This window comes from Lottia gigantea (genome assembly GCF_000327385.1).
Source record: "Lottia gigantea unplaced genomic scaffold LOTGIsca_39, whole genome shotgun sequence".
NCBI classification, from domain to species: domain Eukaryota; kingdom Metazoa; phylum Mollusca; class Gastropoda; family Lottiidae; genus Lottia; species Lottia gigantea.
This window is the reverse complement of record NW_008709333.1, coordinates 851,129-877,354: the sequence shown is the minus strand read 5'-3', so window position 1 is coordinate 877,354 and position 26,226 is coordinate 851,129. Positions and strand designations below refer to the sequence as shown.

Here is a 26,226-nt window from a genome sequence, read left to right as displayed (position 1 = left end):
GTGGGGGGGGGGGGGGGTGTAATGAGGTGCTATGTTATCTAGCATTGGCATTGTAAGATTATATTCTCCAAAATGAAAAAGAAAAATCACGAAATAGTAAGGATCTACGAGGGAAAGGCGTGTAGTAGGCTACACTCGATCAAGGATCCTAAAAGGGGTAATAGAAAGGAAAAGGTTGAAAACGCGTGGCTTATACATGGTTGATTTACAAACAGTATATTATTACGGATTATGATAATGTTGTATATTATAATGTATGTATACTACTACCGCGTTGTAATGGCCCCGTCACATCAGAAAGGCGTTCCTATTGCGCTGCGACGGAAATCGGCTCAGAGCGTGTTAAGATTGCCTTAAGCGTGGTAGTAGGACACGCCTGACATCGCCGAGTCAACGGCATTTATTTTGGACATGCTCAAAACAAACGCCAAGGTTCGGCGATCAGTTCTGGAACGCGTTGAGAACGCCATGGGATCGAGAAGGTCGTCTTTTTCTCTTGATTTTCTCACGTTTAACGGCGACTTAGTACATTTCCAGTAGCCGTAAGATCGCAATTGGTGGCAGTCTGGTGTGACGGGGCTATGATTAATAACATACTATTTAGATGTCAAATGTCATTGTATCACCATGTTATACATTGTATCACTAGTGGCTAATGATAATCCTTAAACTTCCTTACGATCGCCATTTACCAAACCACAGTATTCATGTATATGTAAGGTTTTTTGTGATTTTGAAGGTAATTCTTTTTAATTTAGGGGCAGGACATTGTGGATGATTAAGCAACAGTGCTCCCTTATCGCGAGTTAACTGGTTAGGGTAATATTTACAATCTACTTCCTTGTTTGAATATCATTATAATGTGTCGTGTTTATTAGTTATGCCTTTTTTTTAATTCTTGGGTAGAGAGTATTAAGTCAATGCTAATCATGAACGTATCGAATTTCATATAAGTTTGTTATTGTCATGCGACACCAGGGGTGACGGTTTTGGGATCTTGGATAAACTTAAGATTAAGGTATTCTTGCACTAGTATCACTTTAGTGTCTGATATAAATTAATGATATTATTTTGTGGAAATGAATATTTATATGCCCTTAACATGAAACATGCAATCCCATGAACGTTTTTTGTAGCTCCTAGTTTGTATATCTTAGAGTTCCTCCCTAAAGGCAATCCTAAACACCTTTTCCCTAAATTAGATTTATATGTTTTTCAGATATGGATCCATACGATGCTGACAGTGATGCCGATCATCACCGGAAAATCAGAACACAGGTATGTAGGCCTATTGGATAAGCTGGGAATAGTCGAGGAACGGTGTCTGATTAGTTCTGCAAATTGGGATACAGTAACGAATCGTGTTCGTATTTTGTAATGTATTGATAACCCCGCGCAGGACTCCGTACTTCGTATTAATAATGATAATAGGCTCTAGTTCACAATACACCGTACCTCATCTATTCGTCGTACAGAATAGTAAAACTCCATTTTAATTCAGTAGTCCATCAAGGTCTAGAATAGTGGGCTTAAATTGCATTTCATTTGATTCAATTTTTCTTGTATTACAGAGAAGTAAAAAATACTACCGAAAACCAATTCATCTGGCGAGACAACTTCTACATAGCGGTAAGATAAATTACTTTATAAAACAGATAATTTGTTGTACTATTAGTGTCCAGTGCAATTTTTGTCAAGCCATTAAACTGAAATCATGTTATAGGAAGTTAGATGTGGTCTGAGGTAATGATTAAAGACAAGAGTTGTTTCCCTTTGATCATAAAGCGATGAAAACTTTCACTATTTTTTCCTCCCGCTAGAGGGCATCATATCTGTCTGGGATGACAGCCATTTCCTGTTTTGATGGAATCCTCCTGAATTTGACAGAATTCTTTGGATTACACAATTCCTTATTTCTGTAAGCCTTTTGAGATTCTTTGCATGTAGTAGTGGTTGCAAATTTTTTGATTTTCATGTATGCCTGTCCTTATGTCAATAATTGCTAATGTTGTTTGTCAAAGAAATTAGAAATTGACAAGTGATGTCTGTTCGATTTTTTTCGACCTGTCCGAATTGATCAATTTTATTTTATGAAACTGTAACTAAATTCCTTTTGGATTCAGCTTTTAATTTTTTTCTCATTGACGCCTTTTACTTTTACAGCTAGTATGTCACTATGTGCACTAATCTAAAAACTAAATAAAATATCACACAAATAGAAAAAATCATTATCAGTGCAAAAAGGAACTTAACTAAAACTAGTCCTACTGACACAAATTCATAAACAGTAACTAGAGTAAGGCTACTTCTAGAAATTTCTACATCACTAACCACAGTTATGCATGAATATTCTGTCCACAAGTACCTGAGGTTTGGATCCTATATAATAGGTAGAATAGGCTTACTTAAGTCAAACTGCTTTTCAAAGTGGAATATCGACCCCTTTATGGTATTGATAGGCTAGTCAATAAGATTTAAAGGGAATGCAAGCCATTGCTTGATATTAGTTGCAGAGTCAGGTGTCCTAGAAGTGTGAGCAATATATTTGCCTTTGGCTGCTACTAATTTAGCACCGATAATTCCAAACAACTTTTGTAGCTAAGATTACACTTAATGTTCATTAAAGAATTACCATAGCTGAAAAGGCCTTTTTGATATGGTCTTTTCAACATATTCTGTAAAAAATATGTTTGATTTTTCATTCCATTACCATACAGAATTGGCAGTGCTGATCTATTTGACACATATCTATAGAATGATTCATCATTTGATTTTGAGAATGTGACAATAAAACTAGACCTTTAAACATACAGTTATTTAAACCACACCCCTTATCAATACCGGTAGTCATTTAAATAAAAAGTAGGACTTTAAACTCCATTTTGAAAATTTTTTCCTCACTTAAAATCAAATTAGCCAAGGCTAACACCGCACCTTTTTGAGAACACTATTGATATGACCACAGCAAAATTTTTATAACGTGCAAGAAAGATTTAATCGCTGTAAGCTTATACACAACAGTCAGCACTGATAAATTCTTTAATTGTTAGTATCATTATCATTAAATCTGACAAACGGATCCAAATCAAGAAGCATATATGTAATGTTGATTGGTACAAATGTAATCAAATCCTGTTGAATACTCCAGAGTAATTAAGCCAGTAGTTCGTTATGAGGTTGACCTTTTGTGACCTTTATTAGTGGTTGACTCTATCAATAATATATGGCTTATTTTGTTATTATTACATCTGTCTTAATCAGTGGACTACCCGGTCAGTTTTGACAGTTGGCAGTATTTTTGGATTTGGTTTTAAGGGTTTTGGTAGGAGTATTTTTGAAGGCTATCAAACTTTTGTTGTTTATAAGCTTAATACTCAAGGTTAGCTAATTTGTTTATTGTTTTTGATAAATCACATCATTTCACTAATTAGGTTAGTTTTAGATTTTTAGAAAAATTTCGAGTGTTTTCATGTGTCAGTGGATGCACCTTCTCTATTTATTTTTTTCCAGCCTCTTATGAGACTACATGATGTTGCCAATCCTCATGAGCTTTATGAACTCAATTGTATTATACGATATAAAAGATAGTAAAATCTTCTATGGGTATGGGCATGAGCACTGTACAAATGTACTTTTATAAATTTTGTATATTTTCCACTGTACCTTAAGGGCCTATCTCACTGGCAGAGACAGTGCTGATGGTGAAGTCTTTGTGACCTTTTGAAGAACATGTTTGCCATTTAGTCTCCAGGCCACATATTCTCTAAACGATCTTAGCACTGGGATGTCCTAGAATCTATGATAGAAGATAAGAACCTAGGACATACTAGTGCTAAGATAGTTTCGATAATATGTGGCCTGGAGAAATTGTAGAGATGTTTCCCAACCAGCTGAACCTCGAGTGGCCAACTGGTTGCCAACTAGCCTCCAGACCAGTGAGATAGGCCCTTCATATACATTTAATTAGATTAATATTATTTTGATCTCATGGAGGAGCAGGAAAATAAGATGAAAACGCCATTTCTTTAATTTCTTATCTTTTTATTTCAGTGACCACTGCCAGTGAAAGTTGTGATTATTCAGATACAGGAAGTGGAGAAAATGATGATTTAATGATGCCACGACCTGGTAGTTCCAGTGATTCCAATGACGTCTCGTTACCAAGGGAGACGATTCATAGCAGTCCTGTAAATGGAGCGACATACATTACTCAATCACCGTCTAGAAACAGTCTAAACCAACATGGAGGTCAGTGACTATTTTATGTTGAAATTTTTTATAAAAGATATCAGACCCCTTTGCCTGTCAGGGATCCTTGACTACCTCTATTTTTCTGCCAAATGTTCTTTCCGAATTAAACCACTAAAAATTTGGCGATAAAAAGATTTCTATCTTAAAATGGTAAAATCTCCCCCTGTACCCCACTGGGAACCTGTGACCCCCTTGATCCTGAGCTGATACTTTCCATTTCATTTAGATCTTTTTGTTCCTCACTAAGATCCCTGACCTGCGTAAAAATATAGTAGTTAGATTTATAAACATGTGATTTTCGGGTGTGTCTGGAAAATCATGCGATTATGTTGGGTGACCTGCTTACTTAGTGTAGGCCTGTATATATATTTTTGGCTTTGTAATTCATTTCCACATTTCCACTTTGAATGATCCAGGATGGCTATTGGACTCACTTCATGTCTACCTTTCATCCAAGGCTACCAATATTTGAGAACCAAAATCCATTTTCTAAACCTTTTTTTTATGTTTTGGGAAAGTTGATAAGCATTGAACACACCATTCCAATTCTCGGACGTCTGTGGTTCTTGCAATTCCATTAACATAAAGCATTATTATGAGGTCACTGTCGCGTCTCGCAGAATTAAGAAAATTGATGCTCTCAGTGTTCAGAATACACATAAAAGTATAGAAAACCTTTTAACATTACCTTTGGTTGTATTATTATGCAAAAAGGAAAACTTGTGAATTGTAGAAAGCTAAAAGAGGACTCAAGGCTACCTTGAATCTAACAGAATCTGAAGAACGTCTCATAGCAACAGGCTCTATCTGGAAAAATATGTTTTTTATAGTTAAGATTTCTAATTGATTTGAGTAATTAGGACTCTGAAATAATGAATTCAAATTGTTATTTAAAGTCTTAGTAATATTAGCTGATTTATAGATTATTACTGGTTGAAAAACATTGATCTGTCACAGATGTTTCTTAACGTCAGAATTTATTTCATTTGCTTGATTTTATTATACATATTATGCTTCTGGATTTAATAAGAACTGGGTGTGAAAACTTTCGAAGATTTCAAATTTCTTTTACAAAGAATTGAAATCAATTCAAGATATATATATTATGGTTTTTGTTTTGAAAGGATTGTAAGAATTGAATAGAATATGAGTTCATTTAAAATTCTGTTTGCGATGTTTGTGGGAGTCGATTATAAAATAGCTGGGATATTACTTTCAATGATTTAAAGGTGCCCTCACATCCTAGCGATTACCAGTTGCGTATAATTGCAAAAATTGGAAGTGGTCAAGAGTTCTGAACACAAAACATAACTCAGTTATATGAGAGTTGTGTTCGAAACTTGTGACCGCTATTCTTATTGGCAACCAAGGGTGATAACTATGGTGTGAAGGCTCTCTTAGGTTTGTAAGCATTAAATAATAGAATATTACTGTTGGATGTGTATTGGTAATAACCTTGGTGATGATACTTCTCTGTGTTTGGTTGTGAAAATTGAAATTATTTGTTTTAATTGTGGTTCTTGAATTATGGATATTTTGAACTTCTGGGACACAATGTCAATAGCGTATCGTAATATGGAATTTTAAATTGTTTCATGTTGTAAGAAGTTGTTTTGATTGGACTGGAACTCATCTGTGTTTCGGGTATAAAATACTCATCAGGCCAGCTAGTTTTGTTAGCTAATTGACTGGAGCTTATCTCATACTGCTGACACATGTTTCAGATACACAATCCTCATCAGGACAGCTTGTTTTAGAAATGGGGCTTAACTTTCCAATAGTGGACTTAAATGTTAGATTAACTAGAGCTCATCTTAGGCGGCTATCATGTTTCAGATACACAATCCTCATCAGGACAGCTAGTTCTGAAAATAAAGGATAACTTTCCAATGTATGAACAGAGTATGCAAACTGACTAAACCTTACAGATTAGAAAGAATTTGAAATATTCTTATTAATTTGTTTGTAATGTTAGTTAAAATAAGTTATTTTTATCACTACAACAGCTGTTAGCTAACATTAACAATTGATTAGTAAATATTTCTTAGTAAACAAAGAATTGGGTAAATCTCAAAACAAGTACTGATATAAACTATCTGCATATCCTTATCTAAAGCCACTATTGTAGAAATTTAGTTGGCATTTATGATAATTTTGATATGAAATGTTACTCCAATGTAGACAATGCTTCGGTTTTTTTTTGGTTTTTTTTTTTTAAATAGAACTGAAAAGGGGTTACACTAAAATCCATAGTGAAATAAATCATATCCTGAGAGGGATATCTGATTAGCTCCCATGATAGATTAAATGATATTACTTATATTTTTGGGATGGTAATCTACAAGGGATATACTGACTGGTACATACAGTCAAATCAACAGTCTAGAGCTCTATTCAGACGTGACTGGTACATGCAGCCTAATCAACAGTCTAGAGCTCTATTCAGACATGACTGGTTAACACAGTCAAATCAACAGCCTAGAGCTTTAGTCAGGCATGATTTGTAAAAACAGCTAAATCAACAGCCTAGAGCTGTGCACAGTCAGACATGACTGGTTTGTTTATACAGTCAAATCAACATCCTATGTACTATTATCTAAGCCAAGTGTCAGTTTACCTGTATAATATGAGAGGCTGAGTACATCACTTACTTAATCTGTAATCTGTAATGATAGGGGTGTTTATTGTTATCATACTTAAATAGCTAGGTGGGTGTTAGCTTTGTTAAGTTTCTACTTTCACTAGTTTTAGTTTATTTGCTGGACCCACAGATTTCTGATTGAAAATTAGAATGGTGCAAATTGATGCTTTCAGTGATCCCGAAACACATAAAATACAGAAAACCTGTGTACAATCCCTTTAAGTTGAATTTCAAAGTATTTAAAACCCTTTAGATATTTAAAGTTGTTTGTATCTGGTATATTTATTTTGGTATTGCGTATATAGAGCTGTATTATTCAACATAATGTTGCCCTACAAAATAAAATAGGGGACACAAACCAAAATCATTGATGCAGTGTTACTTTTTATTAGAGGCGATGAAAATATAGGGATTTTGAATCGGTTGGTTTCACTTCAAAACTTTTATTTAAAATCTAACTTTTGATTCATAGATGTATAACAAGCCAAGTTAATGTTGTGATTTTATTTTCTCTATCATGGTGAAAAATTGCAATTTGCTTTTGAGGATAGTTGAGGAAAGACCAGGTAAATAAAAAGTTTGTTTAATAATATTTTATACCAAATAAACTTAAGTCTATATTTAATATTCATTGTGGTAAATAGACATTAGCTATGTGAACTCTCTGAAACAGATTCTCAGTTGACAAACCCAAATAAACATTATTAGCTATGTGGACTCTCTGCAAGGTATGACTACTTGACAAACATAAATAAACATTATTAGCTATGTGGACTCTCTAAAAGGGATGTTAAGTTTACAACCCTAATCGTAGACTGATATCAGTTGTTATGGAAGGGTGCTCAAGCTTTGCGTTACTAGCGACATCTGTAGTATTAATACATACATTATAGAACATGTACTCAATAGCTTTAAAACTAATGGGGTTTGTATATTTGATAAGGCATCCTCTCGCGCTGCCAACGCATTGGACTCTTTGAAAGACGATAAAAACAATTACAGGGTGGCATCAGGTTTTATCTGCCTTGTAAACACATTCCACCGCAAAAGTTTTAGTTCAAATTCAATAAGGATTTTTATATGACAAGGACTCATCCCCTGCTGCTGTTTTGGGTATGAACACTTCTGAGTCTTCATCCAGACTGGATACACTCTATCTGTATGGTATTTTTTATAGTATAAGTTTATTGACAGTATTAGATAAGCTATGATCAATAAACTATAACCTCAGGCAAAAACATATTGAAAAAATACAAATTGATATATGGGCATTGAGGGTCAAATTGGTGACCTTTGACCTAATGACCTAAGAATATTTTATGATAGAATATAGGTAATTACCTGTTCTACTCAATTAACTAGGTATTTCTATTTTCACAACTGACATACTTTTAATCAAGCCTGAATAATCGGTTTTATTTGAGGTGAAGTATCATTTTTAAGTGTATTATTTATCTGTCATTTGTAGTAGAGAAACAATTTAGAAAGTCTGTCAATTGAATGTTCAGATTTAAAGCCATGATACCACTTTCACAAAAATATATCAAAATTTATCTTTCGTTGTAAAAATTAACTTGTAATTTTCATTCTTGGCAATAGATTTTAATAGGAAATGGAAATTTTGATGCCTTGGTTGGTACAGGCAATGCAACAGCGTACATCCATGACAGTGTACAGCAATGGCTTACAACACTGTACACAAATGACATACAGCACTGTACAAAATGGCAGTGTACAACAATGAGATACAATAGTGTACAACAATGACAGACAACAGTGTACAACTATGATGTACAACAGTGTTCAGCAATGAGATACAACAGTGTACGACTATGATGTACAACGGTGTACAACTGCAACTGTACAAGTATGATGTACAGTAGTGTACAGTTGCAACAGTGTACAACTATGTGTCAGCTTGTATTGACTGAGGACCACAATGACACTGTATGTTTGAAGATAGTATTTACTTAGTATTTATAATGAATCAAGTTATAATGTTATCTGTTACATTATCAGTATATCAGCGTGTGGTTATCAACTAGTCTTGTTGATTTTATACTTTCAATTTCATGTCAGTTTCTATAGTTATTGTGTAATAGGTCTGTACTATTTCTGCAATTATTAGAGTTCGTCATATGCAAGTGAGGTTTGTTTCTTGATAAATTTGTATAGTATTAAATTTCAAAATTTTCACTACTAAGAACCAGCTGGAAGCTTGAAAATCTCAGTTTATATTTCGGTTGAATGTTGCTCTTGGTTTTAATTGAAGTATTCGTGTCCTAGGGGTCTTATTTGTGAAAACTTAACTAAGATCTAATCTTGATTTATATCACAAATTCCCAAAAAGGGAAAAACAATTAAAACTATATTATTGTCCTGTTATTTGACGTTTCAGCTTTCTGCCTTCTTCAGAAACAAGATCTATTTTGGGTGTTTCTGAAGAAGGCAGTAAGCCGAAACTCAAATAACAGGACAATAATATAGTTTTAATCTTGATCTTAAATAATACAGTAATCATATTGGATAATAAAGCTAAATTTATAATAGATTGACCAATCTGATGAATGAAATACTAAACTAATATTCATAAAGTTTTTGAACAGAGAATAAGACCTCTAGATAAAGATTTTGACATAATTATTATTATAATGAAGGTGATCCAATATTATGTTTAATTTTGACATTTGAGGAAACCACATTTTTTGCATATTGAAGATTCAAATGACAAACGATTGAAGTGACAGTTACAGGCCCCATCCCAAACTATCAAATCCACACAAGTATTTAAAAAGAAATTCTCGGGGAAGGTCTCCTTAAACTGACATTGAGTGCACAAGGAAAATTTTTTGTTTGAATTTTTATTATGGTTTTACAACTAATTCATAGAAACATTTAGATTGTGTGAGGATTTCCTTAAATTTGTGGGATCATTCTTGTTTCTCTTTGTGAGTTGAAATCTGAATATTGAAAAAGTCTATCATATTTGATAAGTTATGTTTTTGATTGTGGTTTATGGCTTGGTTACTTATCGATGCAAATAGTTAGGTTATTAAACTCCATTTCTAAAATTAGTTGTCCTGATAAGGATTGTGTATCTAAAACTTGTGTACTCATGTAAACAGGATGGTATGAGCTCTAGTCAATTAGCTAACATTAAGTCCTATATTGGAAAGTTAACCTCCTTTTCTAAAACGATCTGTCCTGATGAGGATTGTGTATCTGTGACAGCAACAAGAGATGTACTCAAGTTAGTTGTTATTGAATATTTAGTTCTATTATAGAAAATCAATCAAGGATCTTGTATCTGTGTCAACAGCAAGACATGTTGAAGGTGTCATGCTTTAGTCAAAGCATTTGTCACTGCTCTGTTTGGATATCTGTGAAGCTTATTTTGAAAATAATTTAAATTGGTTAATAATATCTTAACTAATCAATAATTATAATATAATAATTAACAAATCTGATATATAGCACGCCTGCTTAATTATATATGCGAATATTAATTGACCTATGATTATTCATTAGTAATTAGTTTAATTAAGCTATTAGCTCAATTCTTATCAGTGAAAATTTCTGGTCATTAACTGAGATCAGGTCAGGTCAAGTGTAAAGTGATATTGAATTATGATTTTTTAATGGAATTTTATCTCTATCATGACTGATAAAAGTTCTATGGAATATTTTGGGTAATTTTATGTTGTATGGAATTTTGTTACAATAAGCATGATATATTGGATTTTGAAATACAAGTTAAAATTTCTACAATTCATGGAGTGTAAAGTTGAAGTGAAATGTGTTTTTACTGATTGATTAAGAAACTACTGGTTGTTATTTGAGGTATGGATTTATTATTATCAGTGATGGTATTTTGTATAAATTTCAATGAAATGCAGCCAGTTTCAAGTAATATTACTTTGGATTGGGAAAAAACATTAACCTTTGACCTTTCATGATTAAGATCACTTATTTGAGGAAAATTTGGATGATTATATTTCTCAACAACTATTGATATTATAATAATATCTCTGAAAAAGAAATTGTTCTCGTTCTTGTTGTCATATAGTCTTGAATTGGTTTAGCTAGAAACAAGGCACAAGATTTATTTTACATTACCAAACAGTCAAATTATTTTTTATTATTAAAGGAACAGATGCGCCATTTGGGGGGTTGATTTGAGTCTTGAAAATATGTAAATAGTCTTCAGAAGTACTAGAATGTATGAAAATCACATAATATCTTTAAAAATACTTTAAACTAGGAATTTTACTCATTGACTATGTCTAAATATGTCTGTTATATATATATCACAGAGTATTTTAGAGCATGATCATTTTAACTGGATTTAAAGACTCAAATTTCGAAATTGAGCTGTGAACACTGATTGTCTTAGCAAAAAACAATTTCTGAGACTAAAGTATGATCAAAAAAATGGATCTTTACCCTCTATTTCCTAGGAACTATAAGATTATTGAGTAATAAATGAGTGTTTATTTAATGCTGTATTTTATAATGTCTGAATCTTTGATATAAAATAAAGACAGACGACACTGTCAGCTATTTGCTTTGTACTTTGAGAAATTTATTGAAGTTTCTGTGATAAGGTATTTTTTTTAGCAATAAATCAAGTATTGAGACTAGACTAGAAATTTGTTATATTATAAGGTTATAATAGTTAGCCAACCTGTAAGGTGTAACAGTGTAACATGTAATCGTGGCAGTATCATTAGCCTTCTGAAAGTATTTATTCTTTGTTATTTTATAACATAATAGAACCTTCTATCAAACCAGCAAGTTAATTATGTTGCTTTTCTGGCCATAAATCGACTATTTAGACTAGACTGAAAATTTGTATATTATGAGCAGTTAGCCAATGGTTTGATATTGTAGGTTGTATGCTATTCCTGGGAAGCCAACCTAGAGGCTGTAAATAGTCAGGTAGTCAAAGGGACATCAAATACTAAAATTGTATGTAATACAATGGGATACCATGAGTACAAGTAATACAATGGAATATAAAGTAATACAAGGGAATATAAAATAATACAATGGAATATAAAGTACTGAAATGAAATGTAAAGTAATACAATGGAGAATATTAAAGTAATGCAATGGTATATAAAGTTATAAAATGGAATGCTAAGTAATACAATGGAAAATAAAGTAATACAATGAAATACTAAATAATACAGTGTTATACATGTAATACAATGGAATATAAAGTAATACAATGGAATATAAAGTAATACAAAGGAATATTAAGTAATAAAATGGAATATGAAGTAATACAATGGAGAATATTAAAGTAATATAATGGAATATTAAAGTAATAAAATGGAATATTAAAGTAATGCAGTGGAATATTAAAGTAATACAATGGAATATTAAAGTAATACAATGGAATATTAAAGTAATACAATGGAATATTAAAGTAATGCAGTGGAATATTAAAGTAATACAATGGAATATGGAATATTAAAGTATGCTAAGTGATACAATGGAATATAAAGTAATACAATGGAATATAAAGTAATACAATGGAATATTAAGTTATACAATGGAATGCTAAGTGATACAATGGAATATAAAGTTATACAATGGAATATAAGGTAATACAATGGAGAATATTAAAGTATTGCAATGGAATATAAAGTTATGCTGAGTAATATAATGTTATACAATGGAATACTATGTCATATGAATATTGAGACTGTATAAAGCATGTTGGTTTATATAGTACATGAATAATATTAATCCCCTAGAGTTGAACATTAGACGAATGTTCGTCCCGGATCAATTATAGATACCAATCAAGTTTATTATGTTATGATGATGAGAGTTAAGTCCCTTGGGGTGTTGAAATATCACGTCTGTTATGAACTCGCTAAATCAAGGTCCTGTTTATATTACTCTATTTGTAACAGCTTGTTTTGATTCAATAAGTTTATATCTAGAAACCATTGTTGTTTGGTAGCTCCACATCTTCACAATGTCAAACTATTACCAACTTTGTCTTATACCTTGACTGCTATAAAATTTAGTATTTAAGGGTTTTCTCAATTTTGATTATTAATCAATAGTCTGCTATCTATAATCGATCTCAGTTTGGTAATCGGTACCAGCCCTATGTATATATATATATATATATATATTCCTTCCCATATTGCCTGATGAAGATCAGAGAACCTTAATTGAAACATTGTCTGTAATACAGATAGAATTGTATTCTATAAAAGTAGTGTATCATTCCTTAATGCAGGCTGATTACTTAATGTCATTCAAAGAATAAGCCTTAGAAAGCCAGGATATAAAACTGGATTTTATGTTATTACATTAAGAGATTTAGTTGGTGAAAAGCTGACCTAACGCGAGCTTCGAGAAAGATGTCAGATAAAACAACGTGAATAATTGTGGATAATGAAAAGTGTTTATTTTATTCTGAATCTGTTCAATATCGTGACAAGACTGGTGGTGGAATATTCTAGTCTCTACAATTATTATATAGCAATTGTTTAGAAGATATAGTCTATAGGAAAGACTGGTTTAGTTGTAATACATTGAAAACAGAATATATTTGGAGTATATGATAGGACAAATACTGTGATATACATTGATTAGCAGATATGATGGGTGTTGCGCCAAGCAGGGTATGCTTACTCTTCTAGACACCTGATACCACTTTTCATTATGAAATGCTTACTCACTTATGATTGATATACTTCTTCATGTGAAAAGTTCATCAGCTGCTACCAATGTTTTGCTAGCAGGTTGTTTTGGATTTTGGGTTTCATTTTACAGTTCGGACTGTTAGTACTTGGTTTATTTATTGTTACAACAGTATGGATTTGTGAATGATGATAACTGATCTCTTTTATCATAGGACTTCTTACAGTAACAAACTAGTTTGATGTTTTAACAAAGTAACTTCACATTTGACGCCACAAAGATTGGTTTGTGGTTACAGTTGGTGATTTCACTTGATTTGTTTTACAGAATTTAGGTTGAAATAAAATGTGACTGGATGATGAAGAGTTAGATAATGATACTAGATGATATTGTCTACTGAAAATAGGAATTATTAAGATGTTGCTATAATTGATCCCATGAGATGAAGAAATACGTCTTGAATAATGATTAAGTTTTGGAATTTTCATTTTCTGCATCTTGAGCACGTTGAAGAGCCATTAACAGTTGGAAATAGTAAAAGTGTGGGCTTATGCAACTATCTTTTCAACATTTCCCTGACTGTACACTTAGTGCTATTATAATTTGCGCTGTTGTCTCAGCAAAATTTACCTTATTGCACACTTGAGAAATATCATGATTAATATCTTATAAATTTGAAGATGTTGTCTGCAAAATTTTCCTTATTGCACACTACAAATTGTCACGATTAATATCTTTTAAATTTGGGGTTGTTGTCTCTGCAAAATTTACCTTATTGCACACTGGAGAAATATCATATTTAATTGGTGTTTATATTTAACTTGGATGTTTTGCTAGAATTTCCCTCATTGTACACTCAGTAAAATATCATAAATTATACTAGACAGTGGTATCAACTTAATTTCATTTCATCATAGTGTTGTAAAGAATAAACAGACTCCCCGTGAAGATCACATGACATCATCAAGCTTCAACTCACCTAATTAATATTCATTTATTCATATTGATTCTGATTCGCTGACATAACAAATATTTCAATTACTAAAGATAACAGGGTTCTTGTTCTAGTTGTATTTGCCAGTCATGTCTGATTTATAGTCTATTGGCTAATGGCTCACTGAGACTAATCAGAAGAGTAGGACGTAAAACTCCATTTGTTTTTTTTCCATTTTGAGACAATCTTCATAATTATGTCCAAGTTCTTTTTCTAAGACTTATTTGCCAGTCATGTATGACAGTTATTAAGATATTTTGTTGAAGTATTAATATCCTAACCAAATCAACCCACATATTATCTACAGAATTGATCTGGGTTCTTGTTTCCAGTGTATTTGCTATTAATGTCTGACATTGTGAAAATTTTTGATTCTCAAGAATTAATTTTAACATTTTACCAACAGAATAGATGAGGATTTTGATTCAAGTGTATTGTGCCAGTCATGTTTGATATAAACAGTATATGGTGAATTAGTTTTCGAGTAAAAAGTTTGATCATTGGCATCAACAGGATTATTGTTTCGTGTGTTTACCAGCAATGTCTGACAAATATTGAATATTGAACCACCCATACTAATTATTGTAAACTCTCTGTAAATCCTGTTCATCATGTTTCGATCTAAAAGTGTCCGATTAAGTCGTGCTACGTCCTACAATGACAAACTGCCAGTTCGTAACAGAAGTGGAAGTGCTGGCAGACGTACGCATTCTGAAGGTGAGTTTTCATTGGTGGATGCATTGATCATGTGACTCATTGATTTAAAGCTTTTATTTTGGGGCTTATTTCTGTAAAGTCTAACACTGTAGTAGAAGAAACTTCATATTAAAGGTTGTTGTGGGCATCCCTCATTAGTTAACACTAGTCTTTGACTCCCTCTATTTTATATTGTGATACCTTACCTCATGTATTAGTACCTTAACCATTGACAATTATTTTATTATAATAGTTAATTTACATAGATAATGCAACCCAGTATATAGTTAAGATTTTAACTATAGGCATAGGAGAAGGCAGCGCCCAAATATTATCGTTTCGGGCAGCAACCGAAAAACCTTGGGCAGACAAGTAATGTTTTCGGGTGATGCTTTAAAAATAATTAAGTTCTGAAAGAAAATCCGCTGCAAAATTTTCGGGCAAACCAGTCTGCCTTCAGCACATCTGCCTATAGTATTAACGTAAATAAATGTCTTAAACAAACTGTCGTGGTTCAGAATGTCAGAGAGTTGTATTAAGAAAGTGGAAGTAATAAATCTGTAGACCTGTTAATTAGAAACTTGCTGCTGTAATCTCACTTTATTTGATAGATACTGTTCTCATCTTACACAGTTAATTATAAAAAATTAATTAGTTTTCAAAGAACATCTATAGTACCGGTATCTTACAAAAACACCAGGAAATGTCACCTGAATTTTTTCGTTTTAATTTCCGAGGACCTTAATTGCCAATGGATAATAGCATGAGAGATTATCTAGATTAAAAGATTATCACAATTAGATGAACACATCAAATTTAACATCTTCACCAAGACCAGTAGTAAATTTGACTTAACAATGATTAGACTATATTATTTTCTTAATCTCAAGGAGAAAACCTTTCAAAATAGTATTCATTAATCAAATTCCAGCACAATCAATAAGGTAGACATAAAATGAGGTCAATAGCCATCCTAGATCATTGAAGATGATAAAATCAATGAAGTAGACATAAAATGAGTTCAATAGCCATCCTGGATCATTCAAGAAGATATTTTCTCATTTTTTCCACAGAACAGGGCTTGCAACTATACATGGGATCTTTTGAAGAAATGTTCAAGATTTTGTTCGTATTTTCAGGTCATTCAGAAGGGGAGACAGGAGATGGGGTGGGGATTATTTCTGCATCAGCTCATCCCATGTCAACTATCATTAGTACACCCACATCAACACGGAATAGAACTAGCGTAAGTTTGTTGGAGTTATTTTCTCAGATGGTGATGTAATGCCTCTTTACCTGCTATTCAAATACAAGTTAAAATCGAGCAGTCCAAACAAACAGAAACACAGAAGTGTACAGAAGGAGATATAGTTATTTATATATTTAAACCATCAGTGTCAACTTTCAGAACTATAATCTTGCACCTGTTTTTCCTGGGATTCAACAAACAACTCTGTGAAATTTCAGACTTCTGTGAAGAAATGTAGTCTAAATTATTGTCATTGCCAACTAATATCTTCTAGAGATAAATTCAAGCTATTCATGTCTGACAACTCTGACATCTATTTTCTTTTTACTCTCACTGATCTAAAGTGTTAGTTCCTGCCGTAGAGACAGTTATGATAAAAACTGATAGTTTATTTCTAAAAGGTATACAGATGGCTGGAATTATGCTCCATCAGTTGGTTAATGCCAGAAATTTAGATGTCTACCTCTTGTCTCTTTCAACTCAAATTTCATTTTACACGTATTATTTTGTTTGTTTATCAAGTCTCTATTTCTGTTTTCAGTCAGATGGTAAATTATTCTCACCCGTTTCCGATAAAAGTTTTAACCCCACATCAATGTCTTCCTCTAAACTTTCAAAACGAGAGTCTTTAAAGGTAGGTAACTGCTGAATTATACTTTCAGACCACAAATAATTACTATTGTCCTTATAAATTCCTGATATAAATCTGTTTGATCTTTTATATTTTATGTATCTGATTTTTAGCAGACGACGCAATTGATATATTTCCTCCCTATATGTTACACACTCCCCCCAAGTTTGACAAGTCCTTAGAGGGTGAAAAAGGGCACACTATACACCAAAATATACAGTACCAGTTACTGAAAACCATTTGAAAATTAAATTTTGTTTAATAAAGGTTCAAAAGAAGAATTATAGAAGTCAAAAGAAACAAGCAGCTAAAGAATTATTGATTACGTTAAAAGATCCATCAGTTATAGTGTTAGCTGATTGGTTAAAAATACGGGGCACATTAAAAAGTTGGACCAAGTTATGGTGTGTTTTAAAACCAGGTTTGATCGTCTTGTACAGGAGTGATAAGTTAAAGGTAGGCTATGTAACTCAGTATTAATAAGAAAGCCCCAAAAGTGCATTTAGAATATATACTGATCTAATCTAGGAAAATCAGACCCCATGTTGGCTGACATAACAAGCTTCTAGTGTTTCCGTCAGATTGGAAATTAACCATGAGTCTGCTACATATATCTGCACGGAAATAAGATGAAAAAGACCATTTCATTCTTTTGTCAAAGGAGATAAGTTGAAACTTGAAACTTTGAAAATAAAGTGCTACTTTTTTTTATTACCCTGCATTGCAATATGTGTTGTATCTCTTGTTGTATGAGAGCTATTTTTCGGTGAGCAGCAATCTGTACCTTGTTATGTGATATTGCATGATTGGTTATACCCAGCACTATAGCCCTTTCAAACCTAGTGGCAAAATAATTACACAATATATACCCTAGCAGCCAGTATAGCGACCGTTACCAAGTGACGTCACATAATGTTAATGTTATACGCTGTAAGTTATATTACCTGGAGTTCAGGGTATATGATATTTTATTTTATTTACACTGGGAGTTGATACGATTATTAAAACTGTATTTGTGTATATTACAGAGTAGTAACTGGATAGGGACTGTGATATTATCAGCATGTAGACTTATTGAACGACCTTCAAAAAAAGATGGCTTCTGTTTCAAACTCTTTCATCCTTTGGACCAATCTATCTGGGCTACAAGGGTAAGTATTTTATTATAGATGATTGAAATTAAAAATATAAACTGAAAGTTGTAGGCATGTGTTTTTTTGGTGGGTTTTTCTTGGTGGAAGTTTTGGTGAATGCTTGTCATGGTAAAGTAAAATGTAAGAAAAGATCAGTGTGTATATTTAGTCCTGTATAAATGAGAGAACATGGTTTAGTTTCATGAAATTCTGACTTCCTCTGATTGGCTAAATCCCAATATTGAAATTTAGCTTTAATGACCAATCAAATCACTGTTTTTAATAAAAGCCTCTTGTTTAGTTACATTTAAAGTGATACTTGGTCCTTGTGTCCTTTTTACCAATTTCTCTTTCTCTTTCAGGGACCAAAAGGGGAGACAATCGGAGCCTTCGTTCAACCTCTTCCATATTCATACCTCATCTTCCGGGCACCGTCCGAGTCGGCCGGAAAGTGTTGGATGGACGCGTTAGAATTAGCATTAAGATGTACTAGTTTATTGATGAGATCGATGACCAAGGAACGAGATTTAACTTCGGAAGCCATTGCAGAACAGTTAGAAACCATGGAAACCACCTCGTTTCAATCACCAACAGAATTAAACGAATCTGATTGTGAAAAACATTTTGAAGGACAAGGTGTGTAGATGTATTTATTGAATGTCATTAATTTGTTGATCATGTTCGTTATTGATATCAAACTTTGGTAACTGTAATGGACAGTCAATGAATTATTGGTATGAGGAAGATTCGAACTCAAGGCACCTATATTTGTGGAAGAAATGAAATACCCTTACAGCATTATAAACAATTCAACTCTAGTTGTAACGTGCCATCAAGTTTTCTCAAAATTCAAAGTTTTATACGTGAACTGAGACTTAAGATAATTGATATAGATTTGCTTTTTCTCTGATACTTAGTAAATATTGAAAAGAAATTTAGATGTAAATTAATTATTGATATTATTTCTGATTTCAGGACTAGATGAAGATTGTAAAACAGATCGTGAAGAAATTAAAACAGAAACTGAGTCGAGTTGTTCTGAGTTTGAAGATGATAAGACGTATAACACCAACGTTCAGCCAGTAGAGACACAGTATTATGAAAACGAAAAGGAAGAACTTGGCCAGGTACTTCTTCAATATTGACTCATTTTTAGAGATATCAAAACAGAACCTGAAACATGTTGTTACTCAGAGTTTCACGCTATGCGTTCTTCAGACAACTGACCTATTTGTCTGATTTTTATTTAGTAATTGACTAGAGCTCATTTCATGCTGTCGACACATGTTTCAGAATCCACATTATCATTGTTGTATCTCCCTCTTGGCAATAAATTGATGGGACTGTGGTTCAATTTATCCAAATAGCTTCATATGAGATAGTGAATGTTCATCAAAATGACCTTTTTTATACGAGGGGGGTTACAAAAAATATTGACTTATTTTTCGGACGTGTGTTTTTATAATAAAGATTATTTATTTTCTATCTGTAGCAAGGTGATGAATGTCAAACAGAAGAAGTTAATGATGAAAATAAAAGTTTAATATGGACACTCGTTAAACAGGTAAAAACTTAAAACCTAATCCACTCTTTCTTACAATCACCTGGTTGATTTGGGAGAGGTTTTCCAGTCTTATTTTTTATATACATGATCTAAATATAACTTTACGGAAACAAAGGCTACTAGTATTTAACAGTTCATTGGTCAATAATTATTGTTAATCAATGTTTTTTATATTGTGTAGGTTCGACCTGGAATGGATCTGTCTAAAGTCGTGTTACCAACGTTTATCTTAGAACCTCGATCATTTCTAGATAAATTAACAGATTATTATTATCATGCTGATATGTTGTCAGAGTAAGTTATCTCCCTTTAAATATATTCTTTACTGTAGTGTGGTGTCTGATTGGAGAGTTCAGGCCATGTATTCTCGAAATGATCTTAGAGCTAGGATGTCCTTGGTTCTTATCTTCTTATCATTGATTCTAGGACATCCTAGATCATTTTGAGAATACGTGGACTGAACAGGTTCCATCTGTTCTAATTCTAGATTCAAACTGTACAGAACGGTATATATCAACAATCAATCAATCTACCCTTCTATACCTTTCTCTGCCGTTTTGAATTCTGGCTACACTTACTTGTCATTCTGAACCTTGTTCCAACTTGTTTAATTACACTTCCTGTTGATTCCATCATCCCTTTTCCACAAAACTTATTTAGCTAAAAATAATTTGAGCATTCTCTTGATCTCATTGGTCCATCTCTTAAGTTCTATCAATCAAATAGATTACTGTATTTCTTGGACTGGAGATTGAGGGATTTAAGATGAGTTTATTTTGGATAGAAACACCATTATTGTTCTATTACCTGAAATATATCTTGTGTTGTTTTATTATAGAGCTGTATTACAAGAAGACCCCTTCTCTAGAATGAAAGCTGTCGTACACTGGTACCTAGCAGGCTTTTATAAAAAACCAAAGGTGAAGATTGTGTGATAAATTAAATTGATGATACTGATGTATGCAATGAGGGAAATTTTTTCTGGAAAGTTAAGATAGTTCGCCTATTATTTTATTATTTCTACTGTAAGTTTATTTAGCATGCCCCAACTCCATTGCAAATGAGGGCTTTGGTATTTCATCACTTCCAAATGACTGAAACCTTTTTCTGACCTTACGAAAAGTGTATTTAATTTCAGGGTCTAAAGAAACCATATAATCCTATTATTGGAGAGGTATTCCGCTGTTATTGGAGACACCCTAAAACTAATAGTCGAACTTTCTACATGGCAGAACAGGTAACATGATTTTATTTTATCTCATTTCTTACTTTCATATAGATTCTAAATTTTTGATAGGAAGCATTGCTGTTATTGTATTGAAATATATGTGACAATTTTTTCCTTTTACTGGAAACTTTTATGAAGTATTTGATTGTTTGTTGTTCTGTTTTAGATATCCCATCATCCCCCTGTATCAGCGTTTCATATCACCAATCGTCATGATGGTTTTAGTATAAGTGGTAGTATTCTCGCTAAATCCAAATTCTACGGTAGGTTACCTTTTATTTTATTATCCAATTTCTTTGGTTTTTCTTACTTAATGTTGATCAGCAGAACTCCTGATATATTTTGAAATGTCTATAAGGTAACAGATAATTACAATGTTTTTGCAGTATATAAGATTTGTAAGTCATTGAAATTAACAAGAAATAGGTTTTAGTTTATTAAAATCAAGTTATTTTCTGTGAGATAAAGAGAGAAAGAAAGAACTATATTTTACAAGAATAATAACTTAGGTTCACAGTTAAGGATCCTTTCTACTAGCTCGTCCTTGGCCAAACCTCTTGGCATTGATTTTTCCTGGATTATCTGTACCCATTTACAGCTGGGTCGACTGGAACTATGAGTAAAGATGACTTATTCAAGGTCATCGGACTTTGATTCGTCGATCAGGATGTCTTTGTGGATGAGATGTATCTTGGTTTGTTCTGTGAACTATTTTTAAGATAGATATGAGATTTTTTAAAGTACAATAAGGATTAATTGATTTAACTTCTGGATAGGAATATAAATCTTGTCTCTGTTTTACTGATATATATGAAACTCAATAACACTGTGATATTTTCCAGGTAATTCAATATCTGCAATATTAGATGGAACAGCCAAATTAACCTTTTTAAAACGTGGTGAAGATTATTTTATCACCATGCCCTACGCACATTGTAAAGGTAAGACTGGATATTCTTGTCTTATTTCAAACCTGATCCGTGTCAGCGTCATAAAGACATGCTTATTGGATCAAGAATGGATTATAGTTCAATCATTGGATCATTGGAATCGTAACATCAGCTTGGAATGGGACCATCATGTCTAAACTAACTGCCTTTGAAAATTTTCTCATGTTCGTTCTCTCATGTGGTCAAGAATTTTTTAAAGGTGATCAATAATTAATTCCCTCTCATAATATAAATCCGTACAAGCAAGACAATTCTGTTAATCAAAATCTTGTCCAAAGTTGTTTAATGTTCTCATGTTCCTATTAGTTTGTGAACTTCTTTCTGTTTGTTCATACAATCTCATCTTGTCCAGAACACTGTGACAGTGTGACTCGTTGTTATTTTCTAATTGTTTATATTTTAGGTATTTTGATTGGAACATTAACTATGGAGATGGGAGGAAAGGTTACCATCAACTGTCCTAAAACAGGTTATAGATGTGACCTGGAGTTTAAACTAAAGGTAGGAGCAGGGGCATTAATAATTACAGGGCTTGTAACAGGATAGCTTCTATGTGTATCAGGGATACTGATAGCATTAATTAACACCATTTTAATTTACAGTCAGACATCTGTGGACCTTGCAACTCTACTAAAACTGAGTGTTTTATTCCATCTCAACACTACAAATGTCATTTTGCAACATGAAACACTTAGTTTTAGTAGAATTGCAAGTATCACAGACGTCTGATTGAAAAATGAAATGGTGCAAATTAATGCTATCAGTATCCCCAGTAATACAAATAAATGGAATGAAAAGCTGTCTAATTTTTAAATACCAAGTAAATGTATATATAACTATATGTAGATTCTTTTAAAAGGATGTCAAAAAGATAATAAGATAATTCCCTAAGTAAAGAAATTATGCAAAGTTATTTACGTTGAATATTTTTTGGTATTTTTCAGCCGTTTTTAGGAAGTGGGGAAGCGAGTAATAAAGTATCAGGTAAAATTAAAGTTGGATCGGACACTTTGTGTCATATAGATGGACATTGGGACCAAGAAATATTGATAAAAGACAAAACTTCAGGGGTATGTAACTTGACTTTCTGAAATTTTTATTTAATGTTTTGCTTTTCACTCCTGATTTGGCTAATGAAGACAGATGTCATCCTACGAGCAAGGGGAAATTATTCTAGGACACTTGGCAATCAAGTTTTATTCCTCTCCAGCACTGGGATTTTGTGAGAGTGAAGGAATTTGATTGGTTAAAACAATTTGGTCTAAAGGTTTATTTGACAGTGTCCAAGAGGGCTGTCGTTAGACCCTAACTGAAGTGGCTATACTTTGAATAAAAGCTTATAAAGAATGGAACAAAAGATTGATCTTATTTGAATTAGTCTGAAAATGATTTATCCTTACAGGAATCTTCACCATTTTTAATAGTAAATAAAGAAATGAAGACCTCAAGATTAAAAAGATATACAGTTCCATTAGAATGTCAGGAATCATTTGAATCAGAGAGGTAGGTCAAGGTTAGGTCATGACCTTTGAAATTTTAATTTTACCTGTAGATTTGGAGTAAATTATGTGAGTTCACTGAACACTTCTTCACGATGTCAATCCATTGTGAACTTTATCTTATTCCTTGATTTCATTAGCCACTATTCTTGTATAACGAAATGCAGCGATTTGATTGAATAATATGCTAGGTAATACAGCCAATCAGTGCCCTCGATAGAAAGATTTAAACATTGTGGTTTAGTGTTTAACAAACTTTAAGTCGAGAGTGATTGGCTGTATTCGCTTAACACTTTCAGTTCAATTTAGATTGATAAATAGAATAAGAAGTAAGTTGAACTATACAAGACAGACATATATATTATGTTTACTACTGCTTACATCTCAAAATATAGTAATAGTAATATAAGCTTTATTGTATTGTCCTTTTCAGGTTATGGGAGAAGGTAGGAATAGCCATTACTAACAGTGATATGCATGGAGCTACACAGGAGAAACATCTATTAGAGGAACAACAGAGACAGGAAGCTAGAGAGAGGAAAGCTAAGATGGAGGAATGGATTCCGAGGTTGTTTGAACGAGACGTTATCTCCGGAGATTGGATGTACAGATATGTTGAGTAAGTCTGATTTAGACTTTGTGTTGAGCTGAAATTATAATGGAGATTTACGTACTTCTGATCTGCAATGAATCTAATAAAGAAAGCCATAGCCATACAGTGTGCAGTGAAGGAAAGATGACAATGGACTTGATTTCCAACTGTTGAGGGAATTTAGATGTTAACCTCTACCTCACAGGGCCTCAGTTTATTGTTCTATCTTACAACTGTGTGCTTCTATATATCAACCCTCTCTGACCTCAATTTTATCATTGAATAAATTGTATTTAGAATTCCATTGGCACTCTCCAGACAACTAAGATCTGGATCAAACCCTGTACACCTAGATGAGAGATCTTTCATCTTTCTCATCAAACCTGAGATCCTTAGCTTACTGAGCTAGCCTCTCACTCTCTCACCCACCCTTTATTATTTCAAAATCATTGTTAAATTAAACACTAAATTTTTTTCCTTTTCCATTTCAGCGTTCGACCGTGGGATCCAATTAACGATCTTCTTCAATATGAACGCGAGTTCAAAATACAGACGCACACAAAACACCGAACACCTGTTGTTCGAACCATGAGTATTACTAGTCAGGAACAGGAGAAGAAGAAATTATTTCGTAGCGTGACACGATCTCAGAGAGGCTCGGGATCCAAATTACGGAAAGAAAGTGGTAGTTCTACTCCCGATCCAGAACTTATTCATGATAGTGATTCTAGTGAAGCTGCAAGTGAGTTGAATTTTTTTAAGACAGTTTCAGAAAAAAGGCAGCACTGTTTATAACACTGAAATTGCTAGGTCTTTGTCCTGTGAAGTATGGTCTTCCATTTTAGCTCCTTCAGTGCTGGACAATCAACAGTCAATTACAATAGACCTTCAATAATGACTGAAAAATTTGAAAAAATTTGTCACTGTCTATATTTCTCACCCTCAATTTAGAAAGATCTGTCTATGTTCAAAAACTGCACACATACACTCAAATAAAGGGTATTTTACATCTAATATTTGTGTAGTATAGTATAAAATTGTGTTCAGTGATTCAATGTTCTTGAGAATTGGCTGAAGAATTGTAATTGGGTATCAATTGCAGTGTTTTAATTTTTCAGTTTTAATTTTCGTTATGATATTAATGCCCCAGAAACTGAATTGTAAAGCTAAAAATTATTTAAACTGTTGACCCTATTTTTAATATTTAGGGATTTATTGGCCCTGGCCAGTCGGTAAAAACTTTTAAAAGTTTTAGATTTTGGGTGTGGTTTGCACTAAAAAGCACCTTAGAGTTTTGAAATTTAACTCCAAGTTTGTATGCGTTTAAAACAGTTGGATTGTTGTGATTTCTTCAAAAGGGACAGATAATTCATTATTTTATTGATTTTTGCAAAAAATTTCTAATTTGGAATATAATGATATAAAAGGATGTATAGGTGGATATAATAAGAGATTGTAAAGATGTTTTATGTGTATCCGGGACACTGATAGCATCAATTTGCATCATTCCACTTTTCTTTCCGAAGTCTGTGGTTCTTGCAATTCCACGAAAACTAAGGCGTTTTATGACATCACTAGAGGGGAGTTACCGGAAGCTACTATTGATAATGTAGTTCCCCTCTAGTGACATCATAAAACACCTTATTAGTTTTAGTATGATTGCAAGAACTACAGACTTCGGAATGAAAATTGGAATGATACAAATTGATGCAGTCAGTGTCCCCGATACACATAAAAAATTTAATAAAACCTCTTTACGATGTCTTTAAGAGTTTGTGGTTAAGGCCAAGTATTATGTAAGAAGCCTTGGTAACAATATCTAATACACAGTGTAATTAACTCACTTATAAATTCTTTTTATTTTAACGAAAATAAAATGTAAATTTTCATGAACTAACTGGAATATTTCAGTTGAAAAGTTGGACTGATTGTTTGGGGTAGGGAAAAATTTGATTGAAATTTCATTTCTAAACTTTTGAATTTGGTGAATGGGATTTGAGTTTTTTCATGCATTTAATCAAACTCTATAAGGTTTTGGTTTTTATAAACTTGAATTAAAGTGGATATATCTCTACCTCCCTGTTCGCCCTGAATTTAGCCCTTCCAGCCTCAGACTTGATATATTGATGTGT

At 32.8% G+C, this 26,226-nt stretch overlaps 2 protein-coding genes across 2 annotated transcripts; both read left to right on the top strand.

Moving 5' to 3' along the window:
- Nucleotides 1–72: 72 nt before the first annotated feature.
- On the top strand, nucleotides 73–4,256 carry LOTGIDRAFT_163331 (hypothetical protein; the record flags this gene model as incomplete). The annotated part of the gene is made up of 4 exons (XM_009059424.1): nucleotides 73–157; nucleotides 1,220–1,278; nucleotides 1,572–1,629; nucleotides 4,051–4,256. 4 exons carry the CDS (start codon nucleotides 73–75, stop codon nucleotides 4,254–4,256), a joined length of 408 nt encoding a protein of 135 aa, XP_009057672.1.
- Nucleotides 4,257–16,918: 12,662 nt separating this feature from the next.
- Nucleotides 16,919–24,889, top strand: LOTGIDRAFT_217357 (hypothetical protein; the record flags this gene model as incomplete). Its single annotated transcript, XM_009059423.1, has 17 exons — nucleotides 16,919–17,131; nucleotides 17,396–17,584; nucleotides 18,157–18,279; nucleotides 18,624–18,897; nucleotides 19,237–19,388; nucleotides 19,754–19,825; nucleotides 20,007–20,119; nucleotides 20,664–20,745; nucleotides 20,964–21,062; nucleotides 21,220–21,316; nucleotides 21,896–21,994; nucleotides 22,407–22,504; nucleotides 22,948–23,073; nucleotides 23,406–23,506; nucleotides 23,936–24,121; nucleotides 24,586–24,725; nucleotides 24,774–24,889. 17 exons carry the CDS (start codon nucleotides 16,919–16,921, stop codon nucleotides 24,887–24,889), a joined length of 2,280 nt encoding a protein of 759 aa, XP_009057671.1.
- Nucleotides 24,890–26,226: the final 1,337 nt, after the last annotated feature.